Source organism: Callospermophilus lateralis, chromosome 13 (assembly GCF_048772815.1).
Source record: "Callospermophilus lateralis isolate mCalLat2 chromosome 13, mCalLat2.hap1, whole genome shotgun sequence".
In the NCBI taxonomy this organism is placed as follows: Eukaryota; Metazoa; Chordata; class Mammalia; order Rodentia; family Sciuridae; genus Callospermophilus; species Callospermophilus lateralis.
The window spans coordinates 42,989,471-43,013,578 of record NC_135317.1 but is presented as its reverse complement, the minus strand read 5'-3'; the positions used below and the strand labels follow the sequence as shown (position 1 = coordinate 43,013,578).

The 24,108-nt window shown below is 41.9% G+C and overlaps 1 protein-coding gene across 13 annotated transcripts in view; it reads right to left on the bottom strand.

The window, feature by feature from the left end:
• Nucleotides 1-13,547: 13,547 nt before the first annotated feature.
• Nucleotides 13,548-24,108, bottom strand: part of Pard3 (par-3 family cell polarity regulator) — a 666,792-nt gene continuing 656,231 nt past the window's right edge. For all 13 annotated transcript variants that reach the window (XM_076832338.1, XM_076832348.1, XM_076832341.1 and 10 more), the window contains 2 exons: nt 22,425-22,552; nt 13,548-15,546 (listed from right to left, as the gene is read on the bottom strand). In XM_076832338.1, coding sequence (XP_076688453.1) covers nt 15,153-15,546; nt 22,425-22,552 — 522 coding nt within the window. In that variant the 3' untranslated portion in view covers nt 13,548-15,152. The remainder of the gene's footprint in view (nt 15,547-22,424; nt 22,553-24,108) is intronic.

Here is a 24,108-nt window from a genome sequence, read left to right as displayed (position 1 = left end):
CTGCCTCCAAGCTAACCTGAGAGGAAAGACATAGCCTGCATTAATGGGATATTGGAAGACTCTAACTATTTTTAAAAACAATGGTCCAAATTTTCATCCAGATTTAAATGGCTCTGAGTTTTGTGGCATGTGGGTGAATCATTTTGTAATGTGCTCCACTACCCCTTTTGGGAATCTGACCTTCAGACTCACAGAAATGAGATTTAACAGTCCCTAAAAATCCTGTTTTCCATGGTTTCTCCTCCCCCACCACCACCCACAGCTGATGATTCTATTATCACGGAAAGACCTCAGTCATAGCAATATGAAGAAAATGGACTCAGAACAGATGCATGATGATTAAGTCAGAGGAAAAGAGGGCCAGGATTGTGGCTCATTGGTAGAGCTCTTGCACCAGGTCTTGGGTTCCATCCCCAGCAGCACAAAAAGAAAAAAAATGGAGCTAGCATCTAAAAGGAAAATAGAAGAGTAAAGGATCCATCAAAGTTATGCAGTGGCAGCATTGAGAATGTACATTCTGGCAAGAGCTACTCCTTAACATAGAGATTTCTTTAATGTAGGCTATTAACCATGCCAGTCACCTTCAGCCTTTGTTCTCCTTTATAAGAAACTTTTAATCAGAGAGGGAACAGCATTTCCTACCCTTAAAGGGTGATCAATATTCACACTTGTGCCAAGAGGCCATCTGCCAAAACCAGCATTTTTGCCAAATCTCTCTGAGACTCAAAAGGAAAGTTGGCTCTCGTGAGTGGAACGTGAATCTTTGATGGTGTCCTAATGGACAAGAGGATTAAATAGTAATCATGTGGTTCTAGATTCCTCTTGTCATCTCAGGATTCAGAGGACAAAGAAAGTCCCAGCCTCCCATTTCTCTTCCCATCTTACACGTCCAAAGAGGAACTGGGAAACTTATGTCCTAAAATTACCAGTAAGTTCTATGAGTTTGCTGTGTCTTGGGATCACCCTTTCATTATTCTACTGAAAAATGGTCATCTTGTGAACACCATCTGGAAAAATAGTGATGTAGGCTCAATACAAGGAGAGAGCTCTCAGGGCATCTCCACCCTAGAGAACATCTGTATTCTGGAGAAAGCTCTGATACTCCTCGCCCACTAGAGTCCCAGTCTCCATCCTGGACATCAATCAGCAGCTACTGTAAGAGCCCTTATTTCTAGAATTTATAAAAGTTCAGCTTTTAAGCAATTCTTTTTTCTGATTAAACTTTAAAATCTTTCGATAAAGACCAGTCAGAAAAGATCAGACCAAGAGTTCATCATCATTAGAGAACTTTTACTTGTTCTAGCTACTGAATTGATGATAAGGAAGGGCATGAACAGAATGTAAGTCTTTTGTTTCTGAACAAATCTAAAAGTTTAGAAAACTCCTTGGCTTCCTTTTTATTGGACCTGGATTTGTTGTAAAGGAAAAGAAAAGAAATAATGGAATTCTCTCAACCCTCTCTCAGAAATGCTCAAGGATAAGTAGTTTTTTACTTTTCCTACACCTGCCTGGGTGGCAGTCTCGCTGACCTCAGTCTCACAGAAGAAACTGAAATGAGCCTGAAACTCAGTTCCAGACCCTCTCAACCATCCCTGGTCTCACAGCAGTTCTGTTTTCCGGGGCTTAGTAGTATGAGTGCAGATACACCTGTTGGTGCCCCTGCAGGCAAATCTGTGGATCTAAGTTCCACTGTAAATCATCAAATGGTGCTGGAAACCAGTTCCATCCTCTTTCAACTATAATCTGAAAGCAATCTTACTTGCTCAGGAACCTGCCAAGCAATACACTTGTCCAGAACCTCCTACAGACTGAGGTCTCAGCTACAGAATCTGTGATGCAGTTTCAGCCCTCTTTTTAGCCATGATATAAGGCCAGTACTACCTGTTGAGAGACCGACCCAATTATATAATGAGAACTCCTCCCTGGGACTCAGAGGAAGTAACATCTACCTACACACATGATAATGGAACCAGTTTCTTTCAGTCAACAGAAACTGAAGAAGATCCTCACCCCATTACCAGGCCTAATGATGAAGGACTTGGCAGCAGTCCATTCACCCCACCCCAGAAACAGACAGGATTCATATTACTAAGCCCCTGGTAACAGGCCCACTAAACATGGACCTCACTGCAGACCTAGCAGCAGCCATATGACTGGGCTCCAGCCTCACTTGACCACAACCTTGGAAGCATGCCTCTGCCTGTTATAAACACTGGAAGTGGGCCATGTGTGGTGGTGCATGCCTGTAATCCCAACTACTCAGGAGGCTGAGGTAGGAGGATTTCACATTCAAGGACAGCCTAAGCAACTTAAAAAGACTTCAAAACAAAAAGTTAAAAGGCAGGGATGTAGCTCAATGACAGAGCACTTGCCTAACATGGATGAGGCTTTGAGTTTTATTCTCAGTAACACAACACACACACATATGCGCGCACGCGCGCACACACACACACACACACACACACACACGGGGGTGGGGGGGATTGGGAGTAGTATTGACTAATTTAAATGCACAGACACAAATGTGGCAACATAAAGAAAAGAAAGAATCAGGCAAACATGATAACCATCAAAGGAAACTAATGATGCTCCAGTAACTGATCTTCAAATAAGTGGAATTCTAGAAATGGTTTGAAAAGAATTCAAAATAATCATGTTAAGAAGCTCAGTGAGATAAAACACACACATACACACACATAAACCAAATGAAATTAGGAAAACAATTCATGCATTAACTAAATTTAATAAGAAAGTTAAAGCCATTAAAAAAAAGAACCAAACAGAAATCCTGGAGCTGAAGAATACAATGACATACCTGAGAAATTCAAGAGAGAATTTCTAGAGCAGACTCAATTATGAAGAAGGTATTAGTGACAATATCCCTGAAACTCAGTTCCAGACCCTCTCAACTGGGATCTGAGAGCAATCCTACTCGCCTAGTTACCCACAGAAACACTCCTGACTATACCCGGTAAGCAGGGTGGGGATGCATTAACTAATCTGGTTATTTAACCAGTCCACAATATATGCATATATCAAATCAAAATAAATAAATCACTAACCAACACTAACAACTTTCTGCTGAGCAAGTAGATTTGGAGACTAATCAAAATAATTTTGGTCAGTTATTTTGAACCCATTGACTCATAACTCAGTTAGAAAGAGAAAGTTATTCTCCATAGAAGCCAGTCTAAACATTCAAGGACTTTGTCAATAACTTGGAGGTGGAGAAAACAATGAGGGAAGCTGTTTCAGGAACAGAGTAGGCAGCTGAAATCACTCAGTTAGACAATACTACCTATGTTATGTCCTGCCACCCGCCCCGATTATGTTCTAAGATATCTAGACCAGGTGGGAAGGTGGTCCAGTCAAGAGGAAGTGATTAGGTCAGCATAAAGTTGGTCTCAATTTCTCCCTTTCCCCCAGATTCTCAAACCCGCCTGGGGGTTTAGGAATTCAGTGTCCAGATTCAGAACCACAAAGTCTCCACATTCTCAGCCTCATCCTAGTTTGCTGAGTCATCATGAATGGTACCTCTTGGCCTTTCTTATACGGATAAGATATTGGGCCTCTAGTGAGGGGAGACATCTTCCTTTACCCTCACTACAGCTTCTGACCATTTTCCCCTTGTCAAAACTCACGTCATCAGAAGATATCACTCACCACCTCCATCTTGTTATTGATACCATTGGATCACCCCCCCTGTTCTTCATGGATTTTTGCACTGATATAATGGGTTTAACGTCACTTTCACCAGTGCTACCTCCTATCAATCATTTAGGATGATCCCAGTGTTCATGAATCTTCAATACTTCCCAAATCTTTGCTCCTCTGTTCTTTAAGTGTCTGTATTCCTGTTGTTTATTCTTCCATGCACCTATCCACTTGCTCCTAAGGTTACACTCTAGAACTTGTTGTGACCAATACCTGTATCCCTTCCACAGCTCAGCTTCCACACTGCTGACTAGCTTCATTGTCCAGCTTTTGCAGGAGTGAGCCCTCAGGGAGGCCTGCTGTGTCACCCTGTAGAACAGGCCATTGGCCCCAGCATCCATGTGCACTCTCACGCTTCCTCATTTCTGCTCTGCTCTGAGCAATGACACACAACTTGCTAGTGCACTATATTTTCCATTGATCTCGTTGTTTATTGCTTATCTCCCCCAAGCCCCATTTCCCCGCAAGACCCTCAAATATAAGCTTTGTACGACTTCTGCACTAATGTGCCCCCATCTCCTCAAACATGCCTGTCCAAAAAAAAAAAAAAAGAGCCTGACACACTTAAATACAGTGAACGGATGAATAAATAACTGCTCCAGAGCCTGCAGCTCCCCACCTGCTGTCTCAATGTCTCTGCAGCTGGCTCCACCCCACTGGCCAAGCATTTCCCTTCCTGGTTCAGCCCAAGTCCCCCATAGCTGTCTCACATGGTTGCTTCCATGGTTGGCTGAACTCCACTTCTGCACATTTCACCCTGTGGTTTTCTTCACGGTTGTGGCTGCTCCCTTCTCACCCCTCCCAAACACCAGCCACCCTGTCATGAAGGCACGAACTGAAGTCCCCCCGTCCTCCACCAACTCATCCTGAATCACTCCAACTCAGATGGCCTCCTTTTCCTGTTCTGAAGGTAGACATTCTCACACAAAAGTCCTGGGTACCCAAGCAATGATTAAATGCTGTCAACCTGTGTGACACAGCTCATGCCAAGCAGCTAGGAAAAGGACTAAAGGTACTAAAGTGTTGTTTTTTTAAAGCAAAATTTTAAAAGTACATTGATTTTGTTTATTTTAATGGACATATAGCTAAACAAGTATATACATATCCTAATCCAAACACTCAGTGATAACTTGTTAAAATTGGGGCTATTTTCTCCCTTTATTCAGATGTGTGTATATAGATATATAATATCTATTACATATATTATATAATATACGCACATAAATAATATATGCACAGGCACATAAATACAACCACAATGTGGGTACAACTTTATGTGCTGGAATCTTTTATTAAACATATATTATGATTATATTTCTATGATGGTGGATTTATTCAAAAACATTAATTTTAATAACTATGATACACTACTACATTTCATATCATAATTTACTTAGCCATTTCCCAATTTTAGGATGTTTAATTTTAATTTTTCTTTTATAAACAATATCATTTAACACCTTTGGGCGTAAGTCTGTCCACCTTTTGGGTTTGATTCACTAAATTCTTCTAAATGAAACCTCAGTTTTATAGGACATACAGTTTCTGGGGTCTTGATATATTTCCAAATTTTTCTTAAGTTTTCAGTATCCTTCAAGACTCAGCTTACATGCCACTCCCCACCAACCTTCACGGTTCTCCGTCTTAATTATGTCCTCTCCCCTATTATTCTCTCATAGTAATTTTGTTGTTAGAGCTCTGATCACAATTTACCATCCTGCATCTATTAGTGTGTTTATTTAGTGTATCAGTATGTTTATTTTTTGCCTTTGATCTGTCATGTTCACAGGAACCTCAAGGTCTCTCTAGTTCACCACTAGATACCCAGTGACAAACATATCAACTATTATGTAGTAGGCCCTTGATTAATTAATGAATGAACATGCCTGTCATCAAGGCACAAGGCAGGAAGCAGGTTTGGGAATTTGGGCTGCAGGGATAGAAGACGTTACAGTACCTTGCTCCTGGGCTGGAGGTGCCTGTGTTGCAAGATTCCTACTTCTTGCCACCTGAAAAGCACAGAATGGTTAGAATTGAACCTCCTCTCAGAGACCACAGAACAGTACCTTGCCCTGAAACCCTGTTTCCTTCAGATATCAGAAGAAGCCCAAGGAATTCCCTCTCAGAAAGTGATCTCCGCCTCCCTCAAGGCTTGGTATGTCCCCCACCCTCTTCTTGCTCTAATAACGTGCACAGCTTTCCACGTGGTGGCTGTTTTTCACTCACACAATGCATATTTGGGGATTGGAGATAGGATAGGTGTCTTAGTTCTTATGGACACTTCTGGGAGACATTATTTTTGCTTTCTCAATAAGCCCGCCCACACTGCTCCTTTGAAGCTTGTTAATTAGACTGTGTTATTTCACTCCTTGCTGCAATCCTCTATAGATTTCCACTCTGTGAAGATTCTAGCACCTGAATCCCTGTCTTACACCTGTATTTGTTGTTGATGTTGACTTCAGTGCGGTCATGGTTTGGATTTGAGCTGTCCCCTCGTGGCTCCTGTGTTCATGTAGGGAATATTGAGAGGTGAAGTGGTTAGATCATGAGAGCTGTAACATCATCAATTTGAATGGACTAACTGGGTGGCAACTGGAGGAAGGTGGAGCCCTGTTGGAGAAGGTGGGTCACTGGGGGTGTGTCCTGGAAGGAATCCCTCCTTCCTCCATCATACCCTTCCTTTCTGATGTTCTGCCTCCCTTGGGCCCAGAGCAATAGACTTAGCCCATCATGAACTAAACGTCTGAACCTGTGAGCCAAAATAAACCTTTCTCCCTCTAAGTTGTTCTTGTAGTTATTTTGGTCTCAGCAATGAAAACCTCACTAACTCAGATCCTCATGAGGAAGAGCCTCGGTTCTTGGATGGCTTCACCTCCATGGATCTTGTCTTCCACTTCACGTCGACCACCATGAGCCAGATCCTGCCTGTCAGTATCTTTCTCACCAATATTCCCTCCAGAATCTCTACTTAGAGCACCCCACTAACTGCACCTCTAATCCCCCAACTCCAAGCATTCCTTGAGGAACATTGTTTGGGGTCCTCACGTGATTCCTTTTCTCCTTTTCACTTTTTATCATTATCATAATAAACTCCTTGTTCCTCTCTTCCTCAGCTATACTCACCTGACAAAACAAACGCTAGGCGTGAGCCCATTTTTATTCTCTGAAAGTGGCAGGCATACAGTTATGCAGGCACCTGAGCTGTTCCTTCCTTGAGGCATGCTCTTGTTTCACATAGCCACGTGGATGCGCCCCCTCCTTCAGATTTCTGCTCAGTTGTGTCCCCATCCCCTCCACTTAGAGTGGCAGCTCCCTTGCTCCTTCTCATTGCCTATCCCTGAATCCTGCTCTGTTTTCTCCAGGCTGAGTGCCACTCTTTGGATGTTATACAGCCATGACCCATAGAACAAGGCCATGCTGTTCTCTAGCATGTTCCCAGCACTTCACCCAGCACCCGACATAGAGCGGGAGCTACAAACGAATGAATAAATAAGAGATAATGATTTTTCCTGAAGCGACTCTGAATTCTACATTTTAAGTTTCAGTTCCTATAAAGTGGCTTCTTCTTTTTTTAAAAAAAAATCAATATTGGCCCTTTCACGGCCTTACAATTAGCCTGAGTAGATCACACAAACAGGATATTCACAATTTCCAATTAATCCAGAGGGAACACCTAAAAGGATCTAAGATACACAGCTGAAGACACTAACATAGCATATGAAGTCACCAATCAGAGATTAGAAGTCCCTCATGAGCCATCCCCTAATGCAGGGAGAGCACATTTCCTGGCTTACGGGAAGGAGAGCTGGAGCTGGGGGAAGTGCCTCATTCAGCCAGATTAGTTATTGGAAACTAGTTTCCTGGGGTCAGCCAGTTCTCCCAGACGGTGAGAGTCTGTGGCTGCCTGGCATCTTCTCTATGGGTGTGGGATCAGAGGAGATGGGCCCATAGCATCAGCTCTTGGCTTCTGCCTTCAACCCCTGCAGTGCACTTCAAGAAGCAATGGAGGAGAAATCGCCTTGGCCACCAGAGGATGGATACAACCCTCACTGCCAGCTGAAACACAGGTGAAGGAACCCCAGGGGAGGATCTTGGGTCACAGTGAGCCATTTCAACTCTGCCCCATACTGGCTCAGAGTGACTCACTAAGCAACTGCCAGCATTCCTCTCTGATATCATAACTGTGTTTGATTAGGATCTTGAATGAAATAAGCCACTCGCTTCATTGGGAATGTCTCAGAGCTAAAAGTTTCTTTCTATGCATAATTAATATTCTACCTCTTTGAAGATAAATTCTATCTATCCTACTCTGCAAATGGATCATTTCCCCTTGGCTATTCCTATGTCATGTCTTTACCAAAAGTAAAATAAAATACAAGGGAAAAAAGAAAATGTAAAGAACAAATCTGCGCTAAAAATGATTTACATTTTTATTCCCAGTGTGAAAAGCTCAAGAATGTTTTTAATGCGTGTCCAGCTTGAAACCCGCTGCAAATGTCTTACAACATTTTGTAACAGGCTTTTCCCATCTGTGCTGAAAGCAGCTGATGATTTAATGCAAATTGTTATTGTTTCACAATCTCCCAACGATCTTTTCTATTTTGGATTAGCATTTGGGGTCTCGTTTGCATCTGCTTCAGAAATTCAACTGCTGGGATTGGCTTTTTGCTGCGGCCATTCTGTGTTCTACAGTATCCTACATCCTTCATGTTTCAAGTTCTACTCATTTTTAAACACATGTTCGCTATCTTCAATCTCATAAGACTCTTCATTTTCTCAACATTAAAACCTGGCTTTACTGCTCTCAGAGCCTTAAACAGTGAAGCAAATGAGGTATGACATGAAGCACTGGTCACCAAAAGACTGTGGTGGTGTCTGCAAATCTCTATGAAAGCCTGGCATTGCCTTTTCAATAGACATTTAAAATATATGACACCCTGTGCCTAATGTGTGAATAAGTCATCATATGTATATGTAATTATTATATATATATACACACATATATAATTTTTTCAAGAGTATATAAATAGTATTGTGATGAATAGAATTTATTTTCATGGCATTACTAATTTCACAGCTCTTTATACATTATGTTGTGCTTCTTGTCGCCATCAATAAAAAGCACCATTACCAACAAAAAAGGAAATTAATATTGTTGCAACACAATCTTTGATTTTGATAAAACCTTTGCATCGATCCCAGTGGTAGGTGACAGGACAAAGGGTTTTGTGTTTTGACTAGCTCACAAAATTCTGGAATCTCAGTTTTTTTCAGGTATAAAATTGGACTATGATTTCAACCTTCTTCCAAGTGTCTGGGGACTCAAAAAGCAAAGATGAGAGTATTTTGCAAATTATAAAAGGCTACATAAATAAAGAGACCAAATAAAGTGAGAAAACAGAGGCGGCTTGTAGACTCCGTTTGTGGGTTCAGATTTTATGGGAATGCTTTGGTTGCATGGACCATAGTGGGAGCTCCATGGGCTCCGGTGGATGACAAGTCAAGCAGATAAAATTCAGAAAAGTCTGGATATGAAGTTCAAAGTCAGGGCACGTGTAGGACAAATTCACTTTGAGGCTTCACAAGATGAGTTCAAAGGGTTGTTTTATTCCAAAATACCACACATTCATTGGCCAGCCCTAATCTGATCCATCTCTGGTTTCAGGGCCGATGTTTTTGTCCATTTCATCTCAACATAAACAACCGTGATAAGTATGTTGCTGCTGACAACTAGAACTGAATAAAAGCAAGTCAGATATGAACTGAACCCTGAAACCAGATCATTAGCCAAGGTCACGATTGGTTTAGAAATTTGTGTTGTTTTCCTTCCTGTCACTTGCCAGCAATAGATGGCACTTTTCCCCCTTGTAGTTTGCAGTCGGCTGGGCCCTGAGCCATGTGAGACTGTTTTTAATGGCAAAACCTTCAAAGTTGTACTTAAAATATTTGCATCATAAAATCCCTCACGGAAGCCAAACTTCAGTTTCAGAAGGAGCCTTCTAGCAAGCAGCAGAACTTGCCTTCAGAGACAGAAGAAGAGTTCCTGCTAACAGCACCATCTTCCAGCAGCTGATCCATCCAGGTTGGTGACACCCAGGGAGAATCAGATCATGTGACGCATCCACAGTGTCCAGGAGCACACTCCAAATGGCTTTTCTAAGCCAACTGCTGAGATGACTCAGCAGTTCATTGAGCAATACAGAAAGAGTGTTTTTTCACACATTTAATTGATCCTGAGAGCAAATAAGTGCTAAGAAAGAAAATGAGTAATTGTTCTACCTCATTGTGGGAAGACAAGTACTTTTTTTCTTGCATTTTTCTCATGTCCAGTATGTGATAGACCTATATGGAGAGGGGCAGGCTAAAGCACATAAAATTTGCTTTCAAAAACATTAAAATCAGAAAATAATCTCAGCAGCTCAGGAGGATGAGGCAGGAGGATCACAAGTTCAAAGCCAGCCTCAGCAACTTAACAAGGCCCTAAGCAACTCAGTGAGACCCTGTCTCAAAATAAAATACAAAAAGGGCTGGAATGTGGCTCAGTGGTTAAGTGTCGCTGGGTTCAGTCCCTGGTACTGGGAAAAAAAAATCAGAAAATAAAAACTGAACATTTAAATCTTAACATGGGAAAGGAAAAAAAAAAATGTTCTTAAGCAAAGGATGCCTAATCTTAAGGAATCCACAATGGACTCCTTTAAAAGTGAACTTCCTTACTATAGAATTTAGCCTAAAGAAATTAAATCTACTGACAAAAGGTACTCATAGATTTTTACCTTATGGAATGGGATATGAACGCTGAGAAAGAAGGAGAGGAGGAGGCATAAATGCTGGCTGGGAAGATAATTGGAGATAAGAACTCATCTAATGGGAAAATAAGTTCTTTCTATGTGGACGGCAATAGCAATCTTCCCTTTTACCCATGAGCTCTGAAGCAGAATATCAGTTTCTTGTTTTTAAAAAGGGAAAAAGAAAACTTACAGTCAGAATTACAATCTTCATCCCCTACACATTTTTTTTAAAAAAAGGCAATTTAATTCCACCAGCTTTTGTGAACTAATCATTACTCAGAGCTGAAGGTGGATTTCCATTAAAGCATCTCCGTCACTCTCACTTTCTGACCTGTGAACGCTCTTATTAGCTGCCTTATTAAGATGATATCCTGTCTCTGAAGTAAGAAAAGAAGATTATCTCCTTACCTGACATGCCATCGTTGGAGTAATCTTTGTTCAAAAAAAAAAAAAAAAAAGAAGGAAAAAGAAAAGGAAAAAACAGAGCAATTAAACAGACATTTAAATTTATGGCACACTATGCTATCCAAAGGAGGATATTGATTGCTTGTACGTAGTTGGTATAACCTTACTAACTTACCCTTCCATGATTAGCAACCAAAACCAGAGACAAGCATTATCGGCTTAATCTTAGTTTGTTTTCGACTTGGGGGCAACATCTGAGCATAAAGGACTCATGAGTCAAAACAGGAACATATTAAAATAGACAAATATGGAATTAAGATGTTCTTTACATATGACACCTATGCCTGTATGTACAAATATGTATACCTTCAAATAAAAACACTGCAGGAGGGGGAGCAGTCTTGAGAGTGACCACCATATTTGGGTAAATCCGGAGCAATAACATGGGCAAAGAATCCACTGTGACACCCGGTCTCTCACTTGTGGCCATCTCCTTCTCAGACTCATTCTGGTGAACAATCACAAAGAACGTTCTAAGAGAGTGGTTCGTCTGTTTGAAATTTCCACCTATTTTCAAAAGGAATTTGGAATAATTGCTCCTACTTGACAAAAAAAAAACAGACAAAAAAAAACCCCAACATTTATTTGGCTTGCTCTTTAGATTTGATATATTTGACTTTCTTGGTAACAAACCTGAGAAGCCCATATCCTGGTTTCCTCCAGTGAGACTGCTCTGTTAATTGGGGGATGCTTTGATCTCTGGGCTGCCTTTATTTTGGTACTAGGGGATTGAATTCAGGGGCGTCCAATCACTGAGCCATATCCCCAGCCCTTTATATAGTTTATTTAGAGATAGGGTCTCAATGAGTTGCTTAGGGGTTTGCTAAATTGCTGAGGCTGGCTTTAAATTCCTGTTCCTCCTGCCTCCGCCTCCCCAGCCGCTGGGATTGCAGCTACGAGCTGATTTTGTTCTAACCAACTACAAAGAAAGAAATGAGGGGCAGTTAAGTTAAATATGATACTTATATCATTGTTATGGATTAGATGAGTATTTCCTATAGGTCCGTGTGTTGAAGGCTTGGTCCCCAGGGTGGTGCTATTGGGAAGCTGTGGAATCTTTGAGAGGCAGAACCTAAGCGGCATTCCCTTGAAGAGGGACTGTGCATCCTGGTCTTTCTCCCTTTCTTTGCTTTCTGGCTCTTGATGTGAACACTGGCTTCAACACACGCTCACACTCTGATGTCCTAATCAATGGGGTCACCCAATCTTTGTCTTAAATCTCCAGTACTGTGAGCCAAAATAAACCTCTCTTCACTTCCTAAGGAACCTGGGTTCAGTGTTTCATTATGTGGCTGATGCTAGTACAGTTAGGTAAGGCTGATTTTTATAATTTATGCTTTTAATATAAATATCTATGGTCTTAATAGGCTAAGAGTGCTAATAATGTCATAAAGGAACTATCTTTTCCAAGGAATATCTGAGTTTCTCAACTTCCATCCCTAGCTGAGTGTGGCCCACCTACCTGCCCGCTTTTGTGGAATCAGGGCTTCTCTCTGAGGGTGCTGGGCAGAGGCCAGTGCATATCTGGCCTGGCCTTCTCAGTTCACTTAGACAGGATTGATTGATGGATAGGGTATATTTTCACTCCTACACTGACTCATCTCTCTTCCTACTTCTCTCCCCAGTGTGGCTCAAATTGTCAGTTTTAATTCACAAATTCCTTTGTGATTTGCGTCCCCACCACATTCTACATTACCTCTCCTGGTCTGCCTCTCACTGTCAGTTGAGACAAATAGTCTGTGAGTTTTGGCATTTGCAATGGGCCTCCTGGTCAGTGAGAAAATCAACAAATCTGTCCATCTTCCCTTTCCACTTCCCCACACCTGCCATTCACATCAGAGCCCAAAAGGTGACATTTTCTTGGCTTGCCACGCACCTCTCCTTACTAAAGGTGACAGAACTTTGATTTAGTGACAAGATGAGGGCTGCCATGAAAACCAACTGATGCTGGGCACCCCCACAAACAGGACATTTTGGATGGGTCCTTGCAAAGCGTGACCTTAGGCTGGGAACCACATCTATATTTGTGCAGAGACACGCCTAGGGATGTATTGCCCTTCGTGCCTTTGACTCACTGTACAAATTATTAATTCATCTAAAAGAAGTAGCAAAACATTGTTTTGTGATCTGGAAAATAAGATCCAGGTCAGTATAGGAAGGAGAGTCGAATTTGGACCTTTTTCTGGGCTTGCTGTGAGGCCAGAACTCACCAAAAATACCTGGCTTGCCAAAAAACCCCAAAAGGGCAAAGGGCAGCAATGGAAATATTATGTAGCTTACTGTATGATTATTCTTTTATTCTGTCCTAGCATCTTGGCCCCTTCAGTTCAGAATTCTTCAGACTTCTTTACATTGCCTGGGTCTTCCAGTTGTCTATTAAGAAAGAGCTCCTGTCTTTTCCATCCCTCTCTCCTCAGGTGTTCAAATAAGTAATCAATCATTCATTTCCATGTGTGCACCCAAAAGTCATAAGAAATTTTCTACTTCCACTAAATATGAAAAAAATCACATCTGTTAATATACTTTAAAAAAAAAAACAGCTAGGAGAGGTTCTACAGGAAAACTACAGACACCACAAAGAACAGGAAGAAATATGCCTTTTATTAGAAGTCTCATATGTACAGGGAAAGCTGTTTCTCACAGCTCAGGGAAGGCTGTGAGAAAGAGCCACTGTCATCCAAGGTCACCGTGCTTACATTGGTAACACCATTTAAACATTGCTGCACATTATTAACAAATAGAACCATTACACAGAAATGCAAAAGAGACACAGGTACGTGTGGACACTTCACGTATTTTCTAAAAACAAGTCGACGCAAAAATACAATGTGCCAGTAAAAAAAAAAAAAAAAAGAATAGGCATATCAATACATGTCTTTTTTTTTTCTTCTTTTTTGTTAATACACGTTATGCTGAGCTTTCATCTCAAGCTTTTTTCACATCGGGATTCGCAGGCACTTTAGCAACCCAGCCATGGTTTACAATACAGAACGTTCAGACCGACAGATGAAAACAGGAGCAACCGAGGGCCTTGTGACCTGCACGTGTGATAAAATATTGACACGAGAGCAATCTTTTGTTACTGTTTTGGGACACCATAATGTTCTCTGTGTAATGCGGAATGGCTTTTCCCTTATTTGTCTTTTATGTTTCATGGCAGAATTATTTAGAGACATGGTATCACCAGGCAGGGATACAGTATGTGGATATACTAGACAAATTTCAGTTCCAACCGACCTTAAGAACTACAGAGAGATCCATTTTTAGAATTCAAAAATGACCAACTGATTTATCTTTGTCCCACTCTATGCCCTTCCTTCCACACTGTCACAACAAAAACTAACTAAAATAATAATTGGGATGTACTGGCCCATACTCCTCCTGAGAGAATTCTGTCTTCGGCTTCCCTCTCCCTCCACATGGTTCAAGGCAGGCCCAGTCCTTCCTCTACCTGGTTACTCCCATGTCCCTCGTTCCCTAAGCAGAGCTGTGCCGTGTCAGGGACATGACTGAACAAGTGTATTTATAAACACAAGACTAGAATCATCGCTTTATTGGTAATGTTGAGTTATAAGGCAGTTACACAAGGACCCCCCGATAACCAAATGGTGTTGGAATATGGCTTAGCTTCTTTAATAAGATGATGGAACTTTCCTGATACAAGTTTCTGAGAAAGAGAAGGGAAACCCACGCTGATTACAAAGTTCTATAAATGACTGTGCTGTGAAGTACTGGCAAGTCCCAGTTTCTGGTGTATGTCATCCACTGTCATCCACCAGAAACTGAGATGTCCCCTCATAGCTAAGAGGGGAAAAAGAAGAATCAACAACACCTTCTTCAGCTTCATCTGTCACCCAAGTTGTATGGGACTGTAACAACAAAGCCATGGATATCTTATGCATTAGGCCAAAATTCCCGGGTACTCCAGAGAGATGCAGAGGGTGTGGATGCCTCGAACAGATGATTGTCAGATGGTGGGAAATCCTTCCATGAAAGAGACACTTGAGACATAGCGGCAAAGACATTAAGGCCTTCCGTTTCTTTGCCCACACTGCTTAAAGGCACTGATACCAACAACAGAAATATTCCATAGTACCATCAAGGTTTTAAAAAACTCCCAAAATACAAGTCTTTGTATGAAAATGTCCTTTATTGCATGACATGAAGCATGTGTTCTCCTCGTGCTCAGGAATAGAAGGGCCGCCCCTTCTCAGGAGTTTGGAGTCTGTTCAGTCTGGCGACCTGAGAAGGTGACGGGGGTACATCTTGCCGGAAGGGCCCCTTAGGAGGGGCATAGTTGGGGTCCTGGACTTTCTTATATGTGTCATAGTTGCTGGGTCCCTCAGGAGGAGGCTGCTTCTTCATCTGCTGTTCTTTCCGCCGCTGCTCCTGGCGGAGGAGCTCTTGGGTCTCCAGCATGACCCTGGCGTTGAAGCCATGCCCTCCCAGGTAGCCATTTCTGGAGCCTTGGTAGCTGGAGTACCTGGGGTTCTCCTTGGCACTCTGGAAACCTTCACCAGGCGGGTAGTTCTGCTCCCAGGAATCCTGGGAGACTGAACTGGCATTCTTCCTGCTTTGCCTAGAAAGCAAAGACCAAAGGTTAGTGTGCAGGTTGAGAGCAGTGAAGAGAGGAAAGGAAGGGGAAGGAATGGGTGGAATCAGTATTTTCACGTTTTGACAAATTTTACCCATAGACACTATGATAGGAGCTGGAGAATTGCAAGACGACTGTCCTCAGCAAGCTCAGAGTCTCCAAAGAGTCAACAAACACAGAACAAGAGAGAGAAAAACAGATTCGGCAGCTATTTGGAAATAGGGCTCTCCTCCTGCGTCTGGCGAGGTACTATCTGCTCTGCTTAGGGTAACAATATCTCCTGCAATTTAGACACATTGGCAAGGATGGGAGTATTAGAGTTTTGGCAGCATCAACTATAGCAATAATTGCTGCTTGCTTTAGGACGTTACAATTCAATTCTAAACAAGCAAAACAAATATTTTACACAGCTGCCACCATAGTGCCAGAAATGCTAGCTAATATGAAGTACATGTAATGGATTACAATATGAGTTCAGTTATGTAATATTTAAGTCTAAATTCCTTTGTGATTAAAAATGCAACAGGCAGCCCTTAAAGGCCCACTTTCAAGTTCTATATATCAGCAACTGGCACTGTTCAGAGCACAAGCCCATCGGGATGGGAGAGCCTGAAGCCTGAAGGGTAAGCACTATTTTCTTACACACTTTGCCTTCACCAAGGGCCAGGGCAACCGACTTAACTCACTTTTTCACCCCAGGATTGAGAAATAAATCAGTCATCCAGAAATTTCAAATTTGAATCACTTCTACAATAAAGTTGCACATGATTTTCAGGAAACATTATTTTTTCGAAACATCTTTAATTTACTATCAAGTCCCAAGATGCTTTTATGAATTTACAATAAGATTGGCTATGATAAAATGAAACAATTTTGTGCCAGGAAGGAAGACATGCCCTAATTTTTTTGTCTTGAAAATGGAAGATGGGGGAAGAGACGATTGAGTACTAAACCAAAATATATTGCTCCATTTATCAATAAGAAAATCATTTGGCGACAGTATGCACGGCTCAGCCTTTTGCATCAACACACACAACATGGCTGAATGTTCAAAAAGACTCCTGCCTGTGGAAGGAAAATAAGGTCTGGGAAGCCACCGGGTTTCCCACAGGAATGGAGCAATTTGCATTTTTGAACATTTCAAACTGCCAGCAATATGGTTTGGGATGGAATCTGCCCATTTTCCATATGGCCTAAAATGTAGCTGGGGATGTTTTCAAAATGGAAAATGAACTTAATGTCCAGTACCACCTCTGGATCTAACTATGATTAATTAGACAGTCTACAGGAGACCTATCTGGCCCTCTTTTAGTGGGAGTCAGGCCATTTGTACAATCAGCCCAGGAAAGAATACTTAGATTTGATGGAAGAGTTTATTTGCCTGAAGCACTGATTATCTTCACTTAAAAAGTCATAAATTAATCTGCCTAGAGACATGAATGATGGAAAGTGTCAGCAAGAAACCAGGGATTTGACATTAATCATGAAACTTTAATTAAAACAACGAACTTGTTACTGATATCTGAGCAACAAGGGGGGGGATTCCTTTATGAGTTGGTTATCAATTTAGAGATAATCAGAAATAGACTGCAGAAATTTCACCTCTTTTTCATTCCTGTCCTACTGAGACCCACGAATGCCCTTCCTTCCCAACTCCTGAGGCCTGGGGCGTCACTTTAGGGTGGCTATGCACCACTGAGTTCAATTTTGGATGATCCCAGAAAGATACAGTCTTGCTATATTTAAATGCATTGAGAATTCACTAAGGTTTGTTAGGGGTAGAAATTGTGATGATGTGGGAGAATGAATTTCTCATAGCTAAAATTTTCTTCAAATTAATCAGTATAAGGAAGGAAGCAAACTGCCCTGGGGTTTGAAAGAAAGTATATGGGGAAAATGCATAGACCAATATGTGCACACACAACACCCACACTTACATACACCCAGCTTTCTCAGTAGGGAAGCTGCTGTTATCAATAAACTCTTGATTAAGGACAATGAGTTGATTGAAGAGATCAAGAAAAGAAAGCAGGACCTGGGGCTGGGGCTCAGCAGTAGCACACTTGCCTGGCATGTTGAGGCACTGGGTTCTATTCTCAGCACCTCATATAAATAAACAAAAATAAATATAGGTCTATCAACAACGAAAAAAATATTTTTTTTAAAAAAGGAATCAGACAATAGGAGTTTCCTACATTAGAAAACTAGACATTCAGGCACCAGGGTACAGGAGGAGAGTGGCTGAAGAACAGACAAAATGGGTTCAGATCCTAAAACTGCCATGTGTCAGCCACGTGGCCCAGGGGAAGTTATGCTCTCTGGATCCAAGTTAGCTCCCCTGTTAAATGGGCATACTGACCTAATAAAGTCGTGGGGGGAAATAAATGAAATGTCACCCATGTAAAGTGCTTAGAAAAGTGAATAATGTGCCTTTAGTACTGGAGAAGCAATTGGAACACAAAGTTACTTTTCCTTTCAAGAGGTGGCTCTCGGTTTTAGGGGGCATCTTTTGGACCACAGTAAAAGGCTAAAAAACACTATTAATTTTCCCTTCCTTGGTCAGAAGTAAAGATCATGGAGCAGAGAAAGATACTGGAGAATGAGTCATGAGCCTGTGGTAAGGAAGGACTGCTCCACACCCTTCCACAGAAGAAGTCCTTGCTTGGAGACTGAGGTTATCCCTGCTGCCCCAGGATCCCTCAGCCAAAGGCCACAGGTGCCAACAGCAAAAAACATCAGTCTCCTTTCATCAGATTTCTTTACAAGCAACACCTAGGTTTCTTTGGTCCCACAAAGAGCCCACTGGAGATTCTGGAATCCACTTAACACACATATCCAGGTTTGGCAATAATCACCTCCAAATGTTTACAGTGACCTCCCATAAGGCCTGAAGCCCACTGTCATGGAGAGGACATAAACCAAAGATCTAAAGACCTTAGGAAAGGACTTGGACAAGAAGGATGAAGAGAGAAAAAGACCAAAGCTGAAAAGCTGACAAGCGGGCTGTGGATGTAACAAATGGGCCTGGGGGGAAGAACCAGAGAGGCAGCTGGCGGGGAGGCATGCACAGCAGAGGCGTTCGGCAGACATGCAGCTGAGGCAAGGGAGAAAGAAAAGGAAACTTCAAGCAGGAAAAGCAAACAGGAGGAGTATTGAATCAAGGATCCTAAGTGCCCTTCTATCATCGACTTTGCCTGCACGCACCTCTGCTCACTGTGACAGCTGCCTTCTGGGTACTAAGGTAAGGAACTAATTTAGGAATCAAAAAAAGGAAAACATCCTGGCCTGATTGAGAATTAAGTGTGGGGCCATTCGGGTCCCCTTTCCTCCCAAACTAGTGTTACCACCTGGCTAGTGTTTCTCATTGACATTTCAAAATGTGACGGAATTCTGCCCATGGATTTCCTTAATTACAGTTAGAATTTACAAACTAGTCTGGCCCATATACATTCCTCTAATTCAAACCACCTTATCTAATGCAACTGATACCAAGACTTGACCATTTGTTTTACTTTATGCTTCACTTTGTAACTGCATGTTTGTGCGTGTGTGTGTGTGAAATCTTTTTGGTTTCAAATGCCATACCAACTTGTTTAGACAAAACTCTGCTAATTGTCAACATCCGAAAGGCAGAGGTCAAGTGTCTCTGAAGAATAGCACATGTCAGAAACTTGGACATGACCCAAGCTCATGTAGGTTGTTCCAAGTCCCCCTCTGACCTGCTGGTTGAGTCCTTCACCTTCCTTCAGATGGCTGCGCCACACGCAGCCTGCTTTAAGGGGTACTGTTCTGCAAGGAAAGAAGCTGGGGTAGGGCTGTCCATTTTTTACCTTCCTCACAAATACCAAGATCCACACTGAGAAGTTATTCTTAAAGAAGAGAATCGAGAGAACATGATGCAGAAGGCTCCCAGCCCCTTTTGCCAAAACTCACGTAACTATTTTGGGGATGTCTGCTTTTCTCATATCTAAATAGAATACAATGACTAAAAATAGGGAGCTACAATTAGCCCAGAGGGAAAGTTTCTTTTTTATTATGTGAAACTCTAAAAAGCAGTAGTACTAGTAATCACAGAAGCACCTCTCTTGTGTTTGTACATGTGAGCAGTCCTACTAGTGCTGGGAGCGGGGGTGTGTGTGAGGGACAAGGCAAGAAGGAAGGGGTGTATGGAGCAGTGGGGTATATGGGTGGTAAAGGAGGGGTAAAGAATGAAGAGGGGCACAGCAGTGTAACTATGGTTGACAGCCATTAACTGAGTATTTCAAAGCAGCTAATAGGATTGGGACTGTTTCAAAAATAAATGATGTATACATCTGAGATGATACTCATGCCAGTTACCCTGCTCTGATCATGGCACATTACAAACATGCATAAAAGGTCACCTTGTACACCATAAATATGTACAATTACTATGTGGTAATTAATGTTAATTAATTAAAAAACACAGTGAAGGGGGGAAGAAGACTAGAATAACAGGCTCAGTTCAGACTGTAAGAGCTACTTTGGAATGGGGTCAGGGCAAGCTCTGTGGGATCACCTCACTGACATTCTTCCTCTTCCCAGTCCTCAGATCCTAGTATCTCCCTTCCTTCCCAAAGGGCCTGCTTTCCAGGCCCTCCCCACCAGCATCTCTCCTGTCTCCTTTCCTTAGTCCTTTACATTGTTCAAGTTCCTTCTCTCATTATACATACTTTGTTATAGTTCTCCTTCCTTTCTTAAAAATACTCTTTTTTAAAAATATTTATTTTTTTCAGTTTTCGGTGGACACAACATCTTTATTTTATTTTTATGTGTTGTTGAGGATGGAACCCAGCGCCCTGCGCATGCCAGGCGAGCACACTACCGCTTGAGCCACATCCCCAGCCCCTATAAATACTCCTAAACACACCTGAACTATACGAAGCCAACATTTTACCAATCCAAACAAGAGCAAGGGCCCTGCAACTCCATTCACACAAGCCATGTGCCATGGCTCACCTATGTGGCTATAGAGTCAGGGACACACCAAGTATGTCAATTCATCCACAAGATCATACCCACCTTTTCTATTGAATACAAGCCAAACAAGTTGGAAGAAGGGAAACCTTGTGCATGATGCTTAGCATTTGATACAGTGGCCCCTTCTTCCATATTCTAAGCTCAGCAGAATACCCAGGGGAACTTTACACCTAATAACACCCTGTACTTGGGAACAAAAGCTCTTGGTAGCAAGGTGGGCCTTATAAAAATAATGATTTAGGGCATGTGCAAGTTTGGGTTTAAATAATGGCAAAAGAACTTAGCTAGCTGTGTGAACTTGGGGGAAGTTACTTCATTTCTCTAAGCTGTTTCCTTACAAAATAAGATAATTTCCAAAGACCTCTCCAGAACTGAACTTCAATAACTCTTACCTAGAGTGGCCTAAATAACTGTTGGTAGGTAATCTTCCTACTTAAAAAACAATTTATTGCTCAAAGGAAATAGAGCATTACAAATTGAAAAAGAACAAGTGAACTGACTTCAGTTCTTGGTGGATGACACTTGTCCTGGCGGACACTTCCATTCATACCCATGCTCCCTTGGCTGACCCCTGTCAATGTGAAGTCCCTCATGGTTGTTATGGTGATTGTTTAATTTTTAAGGAGACTCACCATAATAGAAATCGGAAAATGACTTTAACATGGTCAAGTACACACAGATAAACATCTGCCTCCTCCCCCAATTGTTTCCTTCAAATTCATAAAGGCTACTTGACATCAATATGACAATCGGATCTTTTGATACTTAAAATGTATTTGTCTCCTAGTTTTGAAACAGGACAACCAATGTGTATAACCATTGTGACTACACTAATGACTTGTTTGGGGAAGTTTGAAAAGTTGAATGTTTTTCAGCACTTTTAATATCAACTATGTATTGCCTGGAAGAAATACTTCCATGGCTCTCAGTGGAAGTCAGTCTTGGAGATGAGTCACTGGAGAGCTTTCCAGTTATTTCACAGAGAACAGCTGGAGCAAGGGTGTCTTTCCTGGGGAGCTCAGAACCTTTCTTGGTTGTCAGCTAAGGAGTGGAACACCCCTGGGACTCTGTGTTTCCACACTGAGCAAAAGCAGGAATAGCAGACCGTAAGGGGGCTGGGACATGACATGAGGGCATCTTCTGCTGTACTGTAAATGTTACATTTCTCCCCCGGCTGGTGGTTACATGAATGTGTAGAGTGGCAAAGCTCATTCGCTGTACATTTAAGATTGGTGTACTGAAAATATGCACTTCACTGAAATCACATTACACTTCAATAAAAAGCTAACAAAATGCCTTTATATTCTTTTTTAATTATATTTTTGAATTTCAAAAACTAAAGGTACGTTTCAAGGAGCTAAGATATGCTCTCCCAGAATATTAAACAAAAAACCCTGTAAGAGACTACTGATCACACAAAAGTTAAGTGAACAGAGCATTCATCCCCTTCTCTCTTTTTACCAAGCTCTAGCTGTATAATCCATTATTTATCTGAGTAACCTATGAGCCAAGCAAAAGAAGAGTTATCTTTACATTTTTCAGATGTTGGGAATTTTTTTCTGCAGCCACAGGGAAAATGGCAGAGCCAACACTAGAACCCAGGTCAGGCCCCCAAGCCCAGTCTTCCATGTCATGCTGCTTCCCTTTTGGTTATGGAGCTGTTGGGTAAAAATGTAGGCATCTTCTGAAATGCGTTTCTTTCTAGTCTTGTCATATGCTAAGATACGCTCTCCCTGAGCTAAGCAACCATCCATTTACAATTCTGCTGTGACTGCAGAGGCAAGTTGGAGAAGCCAGTGCAATTTGGAAAGGAGTGTTTTTTGCAAGGCCTGGTCAGACCTCAAGACCTAGCCACCAGTGCTTACCGAGGCAGGGAACTGTACTGGCGCTGGGCCTGCTGGAAGCTCTCACGTTCCTCTTGCCGCTGCCGCTGCGCCTGCACTTCTACGGACACAGAGTGCCTGCCACTCTGTGCTGCTGGCCTGGAGCTGGGCTGCAGGAGAGAAGGACAGTTCCTTACCAAGACTGGAACTACAACACACATCAAGTGACTATTAACTCAATTGCACTTTTTTTTTTCTTTTTTTGCATTGGTGGGTATGAAAACCCACACCATGCCTATGCCAGCAAGCGCTCTATCACTGAACTTTATGCCAGTCCCCAATTTCAATTCTTATAAATTGTATTAAGAAATACTTGTAAATTCTGGGAAATTTTCTTCCCCCCAAAATGAAATTTCTTTGAGAAAAGGGGCATGTAATTGCCCTTCAGAGCCCCCAGTACTGCATCTTAAATTGTGATTTTTGACTTCAGTACAGGTTTAAACTGGAGGAATCAATCCTGCTAATCTTCTCAATAAGGTTTGTGAAATACAGACATGAGATATGAGTTTACATCCCTTGAGGATACAGCAAGTTCAGGAAAGTAAGTTGCTCCCAAGACTAGAGGATGGTAATGCCAAAAAATAATTATCTGCTGCAGTAACTCCAAAAGTCCACACTTGAAAGTTGGCTGTTGTTATGGTTTAGATATGGGCTGTGCCCCAAAAGCTTGTGTGTGAGACAATGCAAGAATGCTCAGAGGTGAAATGATTGGACTATAAGAGCCAATATCTAATCAGTAGATTAGTCCATTGATGGATTAACCCAGTGGTAACTATAGGCAGATAGGGCATGGCTGGAGGAAGTCGGTCACTTGGAGTGTGCCTTTAGGGTTTATATTTTATGCCTAGGGAGCAGAGTGCTCTTGGGCACATATTCCCTTGCTCACCTCCCCCTGCCTTTCCTGGTTGTCAAGTTCTAAGCTACTTCCCTCTTCCATACCCTTCTTCCATGATGCTCTGCCTCACCTCAAGCCCAAATCTATGGAGTCAGCTGACCCAACTGTGGACTGAACCTTTGAAACCGTGAGCCAAAATAGACTTTTCCTTTTCTAAGTTGTTTCTGCCTGGTCTTTTGGTCACAGCAACACAAAGGCTAACTAGAACAATTGTGCTGGTGAATTTTGGGGGGTATTTATGTATATTCAGTCTAGCAGTAGGAAGCCATATAAGTCATTCCCTCTTCACTGCCAGAAGCTAGGACCTAAAGAGAGATTTAATTCTCCTGGCTTGGTCAGTTTGGTCAGCAGGTCATCTTTTGATTGGTACTTCTCACCAAAACTGGATTATTCAATTTGCACTGTGTTGTATAAATGGAGGCCGTGAGAATGTTTCCAGTTCTCACTGACAGTTGTTAGCTTACCCTCTAGATCTGGCCTTTGGAAATGAAAGTATCTCTGCTCGAAATAGAAGGCGATACCTCTAAGATAACAAAACATTCAGCAACGGTTTATCATTGCATCCAGGGCCAGTGCCCTTAAGTCATCCTTCCCGGCACTTGCTAACCTCTGTTCCCCCTTGTGTTGAGCAACATCGTGCAAGAGGCATATCTACATGAAGAATGTCTGCTAAGAACATGTTATTGATTTTCTTCTGGAGTTGAAAGCCAGTGGCAGACTTTGACTCACTAATAATTTTCCAAAATAACAAAATCTTAGTATTCATTTGGA